We start from the raw sequence: 15,071 nt of genomic DNA, 5'->3' as shown, positions 1-15,071 counted from the left end.
ATACTCCCAGAATGTCTGTCACAAAACAAAAAATCTGTGCTGAAAATGACTACTAGTTATCTGTTATACTGACTGTTTGAGAGCATTTTGGTGCCTTTTGTTTATAGTAATTCTGTGGAAATAATGGAATTGGGCCTGACAAATATACCTTTGATGACAGGGAAGCAATTTAACATTTTTGTTACTCAGTCTCACATATAGAGTTAGGGTATTAATATTTACAGTAATCCAAACACACTGAAATTCATGTATTTTGCTTGTAATTTGGTTATTAAGATTTTGCAAAACTTATAGATCTTCTGTTCAATATACTGGTTTGTTGCGTATTTTCCTATGCAAAGGCTCCATCTGACCATTCTTTGTCTAAATAAAATACCATAGAGGAACTGCAGCAGTCTAGATTTAGCTGAAGCCATAGGACTATATGGGGAAAATAAATATTATTTATTCACCTCAATATCTGAAAATTAATTAAGAAAAGATGCAATAAAAATGTTTTCTTTCAAGTAACAGAAAAGCATTGAAACATATGCTTATATACATGTGTTCAAAATTAGCTCAGTTACAGGACAGCAGGTGGCACTGGCAACATGCCAGTCTTAAAACAGTTGTATTTAACTGGTACAAAACTAATCATATTACATCTGTATTATCTTTAATGTGAAGTTGTAAACGTACAGAACACAATTTCATTTTTCATAGCACTCTATCCTTTGGTGTAAGTGTTCTCTTTGATATTGCTACTTAGTATAGTTTATTAAGGTAGTTACACAGATGGAATATTTTCACAGGTATATATTATGACAGGACAAGAGCCAATAATTGCTGCAGAATAATTTCTCTCTGCACATAAGAACAAAAGCTCTTTCCCTTAAGAACAACTAACACAGGGAGAGTTTGCCCACAGGACCAGTGGAATCTGCCTCACTGGAATTATTTAGGCTTGACAGGGCCCTGGATAACTTAATCTGTGGCCCTCCCTTTAATAAGAGACTGTACCAGATGTCCAGAAGTTCTTTCCAATGCAGATTGTTCTGTGACTCAGTATGGTTCAGCCACAGAACCCACTACCATGCTGAGAACACCAGACATTGCTCCAAATCAGCTGAAACATACACATGCACAGTAAGACATTCTTAACAAATAATACTACAGCTAGGAATTAACAACGTGCTGTTAGCAGGACAAATTAATCAGCTTTTTACAGCTTCCAGCTCCAGAGCTAACTCATTTGGTGCGGCTTCAAACATGCTAATGGTAACTCTGCCTTTGGAGATGCACTTTTGCTCTTTGCATGTTATTCAGCCATACTAAAGAAAAGGAAAGCAAAGTATTCTTTACATAGGCCTTAGAGAAACTAACCTGAGGTCCACACTCACATGCAAGTAGAGACTTGACAGTGTTATTTAATACTTACATTCTCTAACCCAAGGAGAACCAAGAGTGGTATGGTTGTCATTCCTCCTTGGATCCACTCTTCTAGAGAAACAGTGCCATCATGATCATAGTCAATTTCTTCCATCATTTCATGAAGAATCTACACAGTTTAATGAAAAATCTCATAAATTCTAATTTTTTATTATTATATTCTAATATAGCAACTTCTTGTTAGAATATGTGCAGATCTCCAATTTCCTCATCCACACATAAAAAGCAAGGGAAATATTATTTTTATGGCAGCTGTAGTAAAATGAGTATGGACAGTTCAGAAAATGAAGTGTCATATTCCTATTTACATTTTATTATCACCTAAAGATCCCAAACCAAGTTGGGTTCCCTGTGTACTTAGAGTTACTTTTAAGAAATTTTCAGAGACAAACCAGCTGTATTATAGAAGTTAATTAATACATGCATTGAAAAAAAAGTAGCAAGAATGTTTCACAGATTATATTCAATGAGCAAAATACTCATAAAAGCACTAATTGACAGTGCCATAGAGGAACACAGACTATTCTTATTTCTATCTTACTAACATACAGAATCACATGTTGACACGAAATATCAAAAAAATGCTATCTCTATCAACATTAAAAAACTGTGATAAATGGATACTTACTGGACTCAGTTCGGTAATATCCCATTCAAGGTATTCTGCAACATGCATCATTTGAGCAATGATATTTTCCAGCTCCTATAGATGAATGACAAGTATGATATTTAATGCAATTTTACAAAGAAAAATTCTACTGGAAAGCAAATTACAATTCAACTATATTGAATTCAGTGACACTGTTTCATCAATGTTCCTAATGAAATGTCCTTTACACAGGAAGCTGTCCACTCAGGTGAATCTGCTTCATGAGCAAAACATCAGACATGGACTGCAAAGCATTCAGGGAGGTGAAATACATCCCCACAATTAAAGTAATTGAAAGTAGTCATAGATTCTTCTTTCCTAGTTATCTTTTGAGCACTGTTTTTACTATTTGATGTCCATGCTGTGATATAATCCTGTAAGAATCTTTCCATTCCAGCATTCTAACAAACTAATTTTTTGACAGCCATTGTGTAATTCAAAGCTTTCCAATGGAAATAAGGCATAAAGTGGATGCTATAAACTAATAGAAAGTTTTCTTACCATTATGGTGTTGCAATTTCCTTTGATCATGTATCACTACTGCTTTTCTATACTCATATTTTCAATTTTGTTTTGTAAACATTTCCAATGCTTATCTAGGAGCATTCTGAATTCTCGTGTTGTCTCGGTTCCAGCCAGGGTAGGATAAATTTTTGCCATAGCGAGGAGAGGTATAGCTGGGACCTATGGAGGTTATTCTATACCACCTCAACTCATTGCAGGAGAAAGGGATTCTGTACAGGGGAGAAAGAGTTCCTTCTAGTTGAGTACATATGGCCAGGGGAGCAGTTGTTGGGTAATGCCAGTTCCAAGCTGGAGAGAGCAGTCAGGATAGCGTGCCTGCAGTCAGGTCAGGTCAGGTTCTGTGGCGAGCATTTTGGATGTAACTTACTCTCCCTCTTTTGCACACCTTTGTTACTAATATTGTTGCTGGTATTGCTATTTTTTTCTTTTATAATTGCTGTTTCCAGTAAATTGTTCTTATCTCAAACTGTGATCTTTATCTTTTGTGTCTCCAAGTCTCCTCTCCATTCTGCTACAGGAGGGGGAGAGGGAAGAGAGGGAAGAGAGGGAAGAGAGGGAGAGGAGCAACACTATGGTTTGGAGAGTCTCAGTGGGAGCACTAAATTGGGGAGTACCATTCCTAAACCACAACAGCCTTATTTGGTGCCTAATGTGAGGCATGAAGGGTTGAGATAACAACAGATCTGCCCAGAACAGGCTGGAAACAAATTTGATCTAAGCATTTGCTGTATTAGGCACAGAGCCACCAGTCACAATGTTGCTTGGTTTGTTCATACGGGTGCGGTACCTAACCCTGTATATATATTACTGCATGTGCTCCTTGTGATGTTATTTTTCTGAGCAGGGAGAAGGATCAGGATTGTTTTGTTGATGTACTGTGGGATATCAGTTTATGACATAACATCAAAGGCCACGAGAGCTGTTCAGGATGTGTATTCAGTGTTGCTTTCCTACTCATACCTCAGGCACTACCTTTCAGAGTCCATTAAGAATCACACCAAGTCTGTGGGGGGAGAGGAGAAGGATGATTTTCTTTAGCTTTTCACACCTTTTTCCTCCTTCAGGCCTGTTACAACTGCATTTCAGAATTTTTAATTCCCTTTGGTTGTTAAGGAAAACATGTTCTTGTTGCTAAGTCTGCCAGTTTCCCTCAGTGTGATCCACACTATGTTTAGAGTTAAGAAAGAGATTTGCAGGGAGGTTGTTCAGAGATCTGTCCTGGGGATGAGTAGAGTCATGAGTGGCATTGAAGATGAGAGAAAATGGGCCAGCTTTCAAAGGATTACTCTGTTCCAATGCTCTGGAAGTTCACCCCTGAACAACTACAGGACTGTGATAAAGTGGTAGAATATTTTAAAGAAAAATGCTGTGACAGTTCCAGAGAGGCACAAAGTTACACAGTGGGCTGGTGCCTGGTTACTATTTATTGGACACTGTTGAATACTAGACAGTACCCTTGGGGGAGGAGGAGGAATGTGGACCAACAGGCACTGTGGCCAGTCAAAACTGCAGCTAAACCAGAGGACACTTGTGCTGGTAGCAGCTGCCCCTATACAGAAGAAATCCATGCCAAAAATCAGTTCACTTAGTGAGGGATGAAGAGAAAGCAGGGCCCTCAGAACAAGAGGAAGAGGCAGGGCCAGAGATAATCACTCCATCCTTATCCCAGGGTGAGCTGCGACATATGTGAAAAGATTTCAGCCACCAGTATGTGTGTTACCATAAACTGGCCCGCAGGCAAAAATTTCCCTGTCACTATGGGAATCAGCTTCCCTTCTTTACCAATCCACTCTGTGCTATCTTGCTTCCAGGAGATAAAAAAGAAGGGGTAAAAAAACCAAACAAAACTCACTGCCAATAAAATACTGCTTTCTGTTAGGCAACAGAAAAAAATAGCTTTTTTTTTTTTTTAATTATTGTTATATCTCTGATTTTTCTTCAAACACTTGGTTAGGCTACTCTTCAAAACTTTGCCTTAACATTGTTCCTCCGTTCCTCCATTCTTCATAGCAGTGTGGAAGTTCTGACATCTCTCCACATAAATTCACTGTGTGACTCTCATACTTCCTCTTTTTAATGAAATCTTTACAAAGGGTGCTTTGAGATACACATCTCCCAGCAGTATAATAGAATGTTTGGAATGATATTAATGTGTCCCCTACAGTAATATGATGAAAAATCAGAAGACTATAGAATAGGACTCCATGACAGAAGTGTCAACATTGGAAAATTTATACAGTAGTAGAAGTAGCAGCTTACTGGAAAAGAAAACTCAAGATTTACTTTTTAAATTATTGATTTTTTATCAACTATAGTTTATACTGCTTCTAATAATTCAGAATAAATATAAACTTGATTTGGATTAATGTATTTTTGTACAGGTATGCTATGATGACACACTCTTACAATGCATTAAAATACACAAATAACATTACCGAACTATCCAGGTATCCATTCCCATCTGTATCATACAAGCGAAACATAACTGAAAAGAAAACAAAGAGAGAAGAAAACTTGGTTAAAAAACACAGTAAATATCTTTTTTTTTTTTTTTCAAAACATGAAACAACTAAACCTGAGTTTCAAAGAACGGATAAATATTAACATTTACTTTTAATGATCACTCTAGCTGCAGACCCACCAAATAAGTTGTATCATGTGAGAGGTTCACTCAGCAGCTACCCTGCCACAGTGCCTCCAACAAGACATATTAGCTGGACAGTGTAATTGCACCTTTTCCCCATAGTCACTCCAACAGCTCATTTGGTCTGTGAACTTAGTTTTGGTTGCTTCTAGAGATGATCTCTAGTCATGGTGAGTACTTCCAAAAGGCCCTTCTCTGTCATCTCACCAAATACTGGATAACATACAATTGGTCAGGCAAATACTGAAAAAACTGCTTAAGTTTTAACAATACTATCCTACTCCCTTGGTAGCAGCTATTACTATTCAATAGTAATATTGCTTTAGAAAGTATTTTCTGACCAACTAAATGACACAGATGATTAATATTTTAATTGTCTAATCATTCAAATCCAACAATAAATATTCCTCACAAACTGCCAGTATGGCTTCTCCGAGAACCTAACTTGCTTCATCAATTTGAAAATGTATTCCCAACATTTTGGGAAGTCACCCCGAAAAGAAGGTATTCTTTGAGAATATCCCAAAAATATATACTTTCAAGATTGTATCATGACTTGATTCCAGGCACAACAATGGGTAAGTCTACCACTACCAAGATATTTGAAAGCAGATTCTTCAGCTGATCATATACTGCAGCAGACTGCAGAGCAGAAAGCAGCCTGAAGCTTTGGTAGGAAAGACTGTTAAAAGGCTAAAGAGAAAAGCCAGAAGCCTGCATGTACCTCACTTGTTTGTCCCTACTTAGTTTCTGGGACAGTTTGCCAGAGCTCTGAAATCTAAACACCCACCATCCCCTTCAAAAGAGCTAATTTTTTTAGCACTAGACCAATTTTGTAGAGATGAAGAAGTCAACCCATGTAGAGGTGGTTACAGGACACTGTAATGCCTTCACTGACAGCAAAACCCAAGCAATCTGCTTACAAACTGTTTTTGGAAACATAACATATGACCTATTTAACAGTGAAGAATCCCAGCACACTGGATCCACAGCAAATGCTGTTACAGCAATAAATTCTGCAAGCAAAGTTTATAATAGTCTTCAGGAAACACTATAATGAAAAGTGAGAGGAAATTCTTAGCAATTGGAAAGTAAAATTCAGATAGAATTTAATTATTTTTGGACTTAAAGCAAAACATATTTAACTGTTATATGGATTGGTTTGCTTCCCTTATATTCTCCATCTTGGGAATAAGTTGATCATCTAACTGTGGGGAAAAAAGTAAGTACTACACTGCCCCACCACTTCAATAATTTTTGCCACTAACACTGCATTGCTCTTAAGAGCTGTAATACGAGATTGATGATGTTTACTGTAGTACATTGTTTAAAGCCACAAAGGCCCACTATTCATTAGTTACAGGCTAAGAAAGCCTATAAAAATCTCTTTCTTTGCCTGGAGTTACATAGCAGAGATGCTTCAGTGTAAAACAACAGTTAATTCCAAAAGTCACCAGAGACTGGTGCTGCCCCCGCTAGTAAGCCTTCTACCAAAGCTCAGAGCTTGACAGCTAATATTATCTGGCAAAGGTACCATTAAGCATTCAGTTTCCATAGGGATGAATCACTGAATCACTCAGTGATGAAGTTCAAATCATTTGCTTCTCTTTCCTCCCCCTCTGTGATTCTAATACAGTGGTTAAAAGAATGTTTTACAGTTATCATGAAGGCAAGTTTTAGCATTTCCATGATCGTTACCTACTCCAGAGAAGTAGCGCTTACAACTTTTTTTTTTCCCTTAACATGAATCAGTAGTTCTAATCAGACATTTAGAAGCAGACAGTAGCATAATTATAACTGTTTCACTTCGAAGCAAAACAAAGTCTTTTCAATTACAAATGTATTGGGTAGTAAAAAGGCTCAATCTGTGCTCTTGGCTAGACTCTGAAAAACTATGCTACTGGTCTGGCATGCAATCTCTTTTCTATTCATATGCTGCTAAATATTCATGTTCTCACTAATTTACACAATCTAGGAGAAAAAAACAGCAACAAAATGATAAAAACAACCGAACAGAAGCTCTGATGCAAATTACAGAGCTCAGTCTTCTTTTCCCATCCCCTTAACTGACAGCACTGACTGGCCACTCCACTTCTATTACAGCAATATAACCTTAAAAGATATCTTCTATTCTTCCATTGTACCTCTGTGAGGACTGTTTGGGATTTTCTTTATATTCAGGCCATACATATTAGAATTAATAGATATGCTGAGCATGTCAAACAGGTGAGGTTTGCACTGCTTAAGACCTCTAGAAATACACTGTTAATAGGTTAGAAAATCCATTTAACTGCTGGAATGTTTGTAAATCTATGGAAATCTGTAGATCATATAGATCCAAAACCTAAGCATTATTTTCTCCTAGTGTATTTTATCCTCCAGCTTATACCAGATTTTATTCAAAAGCACTACTTTCAGTTTCTGCTTGTCCTGAATTAAGTTTCCAAACACTCAGCTGTGGTTCATTTTATCATTTTGTCAACAGAAAAATAATAAAACCATGATTAGAGATTAGCATTAATATTAATGTCAACAACTCCAGAATAAGTAATTTTTCTTTTTTCACTTCATTGTTGCAAATCTATAATTTACCTTTCAGCTGCAGGATCTACTGCTATAAAGCTATTTCAGATAAAGAGTTAAATTATACCATTAATCTATAAAAAGAATTAAACTAAAATCAACAGGAAAATCTGCATACTATGTTGCAGTATAAGTCAAAATTTAGATACCAAGAAGTGACAATATGCAGTTTATTTTAAATCTGTATGACAAAGTAAAAAAATAAATCTACTAAAAAAATGTGCCCATAATTATACATGGTAAATACAAATGACCTTGAATATACAAACATATAAGTGCTGTACAGCTATTAGATCATGCTCTCTCCCTCCGAAATTATATAGAACATAGTCTTTTGCACATGGAGTTTCTATTGCAGGAAGTTCATGGAAAATTCCCTACTCTATTATCATCACCTGCTCCTCTGTCTCTCATTCTTTTCATTGTACCAATTCCTGACACCAGGGGAGGCAATTAATCTCCATTTCATGCTATGGTTTGTGCACTGAGCTCTTCAGAACTCTGATAAGGCTTGCATAACTTGCTACTGTGAAAGTTATTACACTGTAAGCTAAAATCAATCCTAGGAACTCCATTTCTCTGCGCTTGTGTTCTGAATGCACATTCAAGCATACATTCTTCTATTCTAATCATGTAGTACCAAACTGCTATCACCAAAACTGGGGAATAGCTGCTTATAATCTTTGCTGAGGCAAAGGTATCAAGGATCTTACAGTACAAAGTTGCCATTGTAAGCTAACTACAGGTAATGAAACACCAAGATTCTTCAACAACATGTGGTCATGTAACCATGTAATGAATTTTTACTCCGAGAGAAGCTCAACTGTTTGCATGTCCTATCATACTGAATATTTACTTTCCATATTAGAGCCTGATCCCAAAGATCTTCTATAGACATACCAGATATGTATATTGAAATATATTTGATCTCAATGAGGACAATTTTCTCCATTCACAGATCAAACTCAAAGTTATTTTTTAATAGGTAGAGGTGTTGTGCTTGATGGACTCAGGTCCCTAATTAATAAAATAAATTTCTAACTTCCCATGTCAAACATTCAAACACTCATTCCCAACAGTGAGGCAGACTTGGATAATTCTTGCCTTTTCAGTATTCACTAACATTATAGAGCCCACAGTCTATACTAACAACTATTCTTTGTGTGAATTAGCTTGTTTAGTACAGATTATTCACTCCATCTATATATCTCCAGGTACCCTCAGTATATCACATCTGTTTTCTCAGATCTGATGCTAATCAAGGGATGACAGTATAGAAAAGATTACTTCAACTACAGAACGTACAGTCCTTACTCCTCATCTTAGCAAGAGCTAGATAGAGCGAATTTAGTTAAAATCTCATCAAATAAATACTATTAGCAAGATTAAAAAATAATGTCTGCAATAGCTGTCACCTATATATAATGCAGCTGTTTCAAAGTTGGTTCTTAAACTCAGAAACAGAACATTTGATGACTTGTGAAAATAAACATATAAAATTAACTTTAAAAAAGAACATACATTCTAGCTTGTCTTCTGGTCTTCCTCTTTCTAGCAGTGACAAATAGCAAACAATATCTTTCAGCTGGATCATGTCTGGTAAATGTAAGTTGGCAGGAGTAGGAGGTCTGGATGTAGAGGTACCTTTGTTAAGTCTCAGACCTGGAAATAACCAATAGCCTTTGTTAGTCTTCACTATGGTATAAGCAGAAAATGAAAACATAACTCTTACATACATGCATCTTTGTTTTATGTGAATCTCAGATTACTTCTTCATCCAAAATTCTAAACAATTTGTTTTCATAGTTTATCCAGCAAAGGTAGATTTAAATGATAGAGAGGTCTTAAAGTATTGTACAAATAAAGCAAACTATCAAAATACCACCCCAATTATGGGAATGACATAACCTTTTTTTTCTGATGTCATTTGACTATTAACAAATTTGGTGAATAATTTTAATCTACTTCATTACATGTTTAATATTAAAACAATCCCTGCCCAACTCAGTATCCACTGCCTTGTGCTTGCAGAATCTTCAATTTATTTATAGATTGACACCAACCATACTAATTGAAGATGTTTTAGTGTCAAACTCTGCTAATACCCAAGTGTGTTGTTATCCCAAAACCACAGCCAGATGTGTGTCGGTGCAGTACATATTTAAAACATGGAAGCCTCAGTGACAGACTATTGAGGAAATAAACATAGAATTTAAATATGTGCTCAGATATTATGATTAACAGCAATTCCTGTGTAACGCTTAGAATACAAGTTTCAAAATTGCAAAACTCCTTTCATTTCAGGACAATGCTAGTGTGACCAGTCCTGTAGATATCACTGGAATCTGCAGGATCAAAATGGGAAAAACTGGGAAGGACAGCAGAACACAGAGGGAGCGGTAATAAAACTTTCTTTACAAGTCTGCTACATTTCTCACAGATTTTAGTGATGTTAAAGATGAAACTTGCAAAAGGATGTACTGTTACTAAAATTTTTTCTGTAACTAATTCAGTACAAATTCATCATTGCACACATAACCTGCATATGTAATTTCTCTCATCCATTTGTCTTGAACAAGTTAATTACTGTAGCAAATGGAAACACAATTTCGGTGTGGTTTTTTTTCCCTGCCCTATTTTTATCTTGAAATACTTCATTGCAATCTGAAGACATCTTTAAAAGTCTACATGTTAAAAGGTATGTCTACATGTTAAAACAATACCTGTCTACACAGGTTAAAACAATAAAATTTGGTAAATAGGAGCAAATTCGCATTCAGAAAATGTATCTTGGAATCAAGTCCATGTTCATGGTTTCAGACAAATAATAAACTGAAAATGAATATTTAAATGATTATAAGTATTTAATATGGCAGTGTTCTATTTAATGAGCTTAAGTCAGTTAAGACAGAATAAAAAGTATTTCAAAACTTGGGATAATTCTTCTCAAAACTATACATCCAAATGAAAAGAAATAAAAATTTTAAGGAATCTTTTAACTTATCATCAGCTTCAAGGTACAAGTCAAATTATTACTTCTTAATCAGAGGTGGGAGGGGTTGATTGCAATGTTCTGACTTACAGATGACTCGCAGTGCTGCTGCTTACCTGGCATCTGTTTCCATCTCTCTTCAGACACCTTAACTGAAAATACAATTTATAAACAGACATGAGTGGACCAAAAGAAAGTATGTGAAAAACAAACACGTGCCAGAGAGATTGATAAACTCTACTACTTTTCTTGTCATCTTCTCTACCTCTCATGTATCTTTTCATTTTCCAGAAGAATGTCAAATGTTTTTCTCAAATTTATTTTGCAGTACCAGTCAGGTTTCTTTCACTATTAGCAACATTTAAAAACTACTAGATATCCTAAAACAAAGGTTTCTGTAATTGCCATTTGCACATCAAAATGTACTAATGCACAGTTTTTCCTTTTAAATGTTACAAATTATCAAGACACAACATTTAGTTTAAATCTCATGCAAGTGAATTACAATATAAAGAGTACGTTTTCAAGCACAAATAACTCTTGCATGAGGTGAACTGAATTGCCTCTCATTGCCTTCATTTCTAAGCCAGTATCTTATTGTCTCATTTCTGAAGTCCTTAGTAACTGAAAGAGATGAAAACTAAAAACTGGGGAAAGTTAGTGCAGGAGAAAAAAATTTTAGGAAGTAGCACCAGAGTAAGAAACTTAGCATACAGTTTAAACAACAACAATAATAACAACTTTAATAATGATGTTACAATAATTATCATTATTATAATTTTATCACACAGAAGAATAAAATATATCAGAGAGAATTATAGTAAAAGTGAAGAAATGTGAGTATAGACTATACTGGGCAGAATTTATCTGTAAATCTGGCAATGACCTAAAACCAGTTGTTTTAATTTATACATATGAAGTGTCAAAACCATATAAATACAATACTAGAATGATAAAAGATAATTTTTTAAAATATAACCTGTTAAGTATGTAGGATTACTAACAACAGAATCACACCTAGACAATTAAAAGAAACAGCAGTAACTGGGCACAGAAACAATAGACCTCCATCAGGAGCCTCATGCGTGAAGTTCTGAAGGCTTCTACTTGTTTATACAGTAGAGTAGGCAGCAAGATCATGTAACCATAGCAATCTGATTAGCATTAACATGACAAAGACCGTCCACTTGGTGTCTCAGCTGCATCATTATTATGAATTTAAAAGATGAAACCCTTTAATTTCCATTTCTTTTCACAGTATTTATCGTGATTTAGTTTCTGTAGTTTCACAAATACCAGAACAACCTCTCCCACCAGCATATAGTTTAGAACTCCATATATTTATAGTTATTAGGAGTAAAACAGAAGAGTGAGAGAACCTTTAGCCCTTATATTACTGTGATTTTATCACTTACCTCCAGAAAGGTGCTGTGGTTTGTTTTTTATTAATGGGCTGCAGTGAGAGATTTTGTTGCTAAATGATGTAAAAAGATGCTCAACGAAATCATCTGGTAATTCTGCCTCCAGAAAAGTCTTCATGAACAGCTTGAACCCCTCTAAATCAATTGTCTAGAGTGAGGAGGGAAAGAAAAAAATGTGAATGTTGTAAAAAAATTCATACTAATCCATCAACTAATATTCTTTTAACAAAAACTTTATACTGTATTTGATGCACTGATTTCTGAAGATATAGACTGGCTCAGCTATTCTTGAAAGTGATTATTGAATTAGGTATTACTTTGAAAACTGACAGTATTGCTACAATACCTCAGTATAAGATAGCCCAGAGTAAATTCAGAGCCATTATATCAGAACCCTGAAATCAAGTTTCATGCTGTCTAGTTTGTTGATCAGAATGTGTTTTAGCAGCACATACAAAACTGCAACCAAAGCACCTATGTGGCTCATAGGGACATACTTAGCATGTCTTATCTTTTCCTATAATTAGGCAGACAAAAAGCAGGGCATTTTTGGATGCCTAATTCAGAGAATTGAAGGCCTCCAGTCTTTTCCTAGGTGGCAACACGTTCTGTTGATTCAAAACTGTTGTAATTTACTTTAATTTGGCTTTGTTTTTGCCAGCAAGGTAAGAACTGATTAATAAAACTCCACTGATGACTGATCCTGTTAAGACAGCATTGTCCGTTTTAAGTAATAAAATGCATCGTAAAATATCTCAAGTTGGAAGAGATACATAAGGATCATTGAGTCCAACTCCCTGCTCCTCACAGGACTAGCTGAAACTAAATCATATGACTAAGAGCATTATCCAGATGCTCCTCAACCTCTGACAGGCTTGGTGCCATGACCACCTTCCTGGAAAGCCTATTCCACGGATAGACCACCATCTCAGTGAAGAACTTTTTCTGGATGACTGATCTGAACTTCCCCTGGTGCAACTTCATTCCATTTCCTCGTGTCCTGTTGCTGGTACCAGGGAGAGATCAGCACCTCCCCCTCGAGGAAGGTTTAGGCTGCAATGGGGTCACAGCAATGCAAAGCATTATGATCCCATCCTGCTAATATCAAACTACTAAAGATAAAGTTGTCCTGAAAGATATTGACACAACTGCATACTTATCAATGATGCTACTCATTACATATATGATTTTAAAACAGCTTATCATTAATCTGTAAAAAATAGTGTTATCATGTTTGTTTCTAGATCAAACAGAATAGCAACTTGCCATCATTAAAAAATTAAGAGATAAAGCCAAATTATAGCAAAAAATTGGCTTTGAGAATTCTCCCCATGCTTCAGCAAGACTCCATTTCTCCATAGAAAACTGTAGTGCAACTCCTTTAGTTTAAGAATCATCGAAATGACGCCAGAAAAAAGAATATCAAAACTAAATTTTTAAATGCCTCAGTGAATTTGGCATCTGAGTCACAGAATAAATAATTTTTACAATTATTTTATAATCATTTTAACACTCTGGATCAGAGATTTCTCTTGCCCTGACTTCTTTGACTTTTTTTTTTTTTTAATGTATTTATGAGATGTAAATATTTTATGCCCACATGAAATATGGTGTTTTCCATTAAGACCAAGACCTAACTGCCCCAGGTTAATGTTTTAAATTTGTATCAATATCCTTATGAGGGACCAGCAGCATAGATTGCAACATTTGACTGCTCTTGTGTAAGTCATTACTATTAAGAATGAAAGCTTGGTGAAGGGGTAACTACGCTGAGCTTCTAATACAGAACTTCATTTGAGAATGAAGTTCAGTGAAACCAAAAAGCTCTCACCTCTTGAAGATTAAAATAGCAGAGACTGAAAAAAATTGCACCAACAATGCTCAAGCTGGGTGCAAAATGGAAATAATCAACTTGGACGGGGACTCACTATCTTTGTCTCATTACACAATTTCGGGCACACTTTTACTTTGGCAAATCATGTTCTGTTTCACTCCTGCTACAAACTTTACATTTTTTCTCTCTAATAGTTAGCGACATTTAATTCACTGTTTATAAATTATCGAACCACAACAGCAAAAGGACTTGTATCAGCATCCAAGTAAACCAGTAATTAAGTCTACACTATACAAACATTTTTTTTTAACCACAAGTATAACAAATACATTAATCACTAAATCAACCATCTTTAACAATGTGAAATTGCTTTGTTAGATTGTGCATTAATGAAATGTGTATTAGCTATTTCACTAAATCATATACACAAATAAAGAATAGCTAAGTGAAAAAGGAAAGCAAATCCAAATTATAATCCCATTTATATTAAGATTTATGGATGGGCATGTAAAATATTCTTTTATTACATCAATATTTGCTTTATCTACTTAGTCTGCGGATTTTATGTATACACTGCTAAAAATATTCTTTGAATATTTTTATTGCCTGAATGACATTGGTCCTCCAAGCTGCCAGCCATAACTAAATCCCTCATGCCACATTTCTTCCACTTTTAGGTTCAGTATTATGCCTGGTAGATATTTGGATAAATAAATAAGATTAAAATTCTGTGTTGCTTCTTCCTGAAGCCTCTCTTTCTCAAAAACCTTCAAACTTTTCAATATTTTCAATATTTTGTAATGATGGTCAAACTATAATTTATGCCAGTGTCCTCCAAAATGTGCATTACAAATTGCCTCATGTTTTCTGACCAGAAAAGACAAGAGATACCAAAGAAACACGTGACTTGGTCGTCATGTCCTGTTATTATACTTGACATCTTGACTGCCACCAACCAGGGTGCTTAGCAAAGGACAAAGGAAAGTGGGTAGTTG

The 15,071-nt window shown here is 35.5% G+C and overlaps 1 protein-coding gene across 6 annotated transcripts in view; it reads right to left on the bottom strand.

The window, feature by feature from the left end:
- Nucleotides 1-15,071, bottom strand: part of DGKB (diacylglycerol kinase beta) — a 337,929-nt gene that overhangs the window by 244,258 nt on the left and 78,600 nt on the right. For all 6 annotated transcript variants that reach the window (XM_050332620.1, XM_050332627.1, XM_050332611.1 and 3 more), the window contains 6 exons: nt 12,237-12,390; nt 10,938-10,973; nt 9,351-9,491; nt 5,038-5,087; nt 2,057-2,131; nt 1,418-1,537 (listed from right to left, as the gene is read on the bottom strand). In XM_050332620.1, the coding sequence (XP_050188577.1) occupies nt 1,418-1,537; nt 2,057-2,131; nt 5,038-5,087; nt 9,351-9,491; nt 10,938-10,973; nt 12,237-12,390 (576 nt within the window). The remainder of the gene's footprint in view (nt 1-1,417; nt 1,538-2,056; nt 2,132-5,037; nt 5,088-9,350; nt 9,492-10,937; nt 10,974-12,236; nt 12,391-15,071) is intronic.

Source organism: Myiozetetes cayanensis, unplaced genomic scaffold (genome assembly GCF_022539395.1).
Source record: "Myiozetetes cayanensis isolate MyiCay16 unplaced genomic scaffold, myiCay2020 scf1, whole genome shotgun sequence".
NCBI lineage: Eukaryota > Metazoa > Chordata > Aves > Passeriformes > Tyrannidae > Myiozetetes > Myiozetetes cayanensis.
Note: the sequence above shows the minus strand (reverse complement) of the source record. Positions and strands in the feature narration are given on the sequence as shown.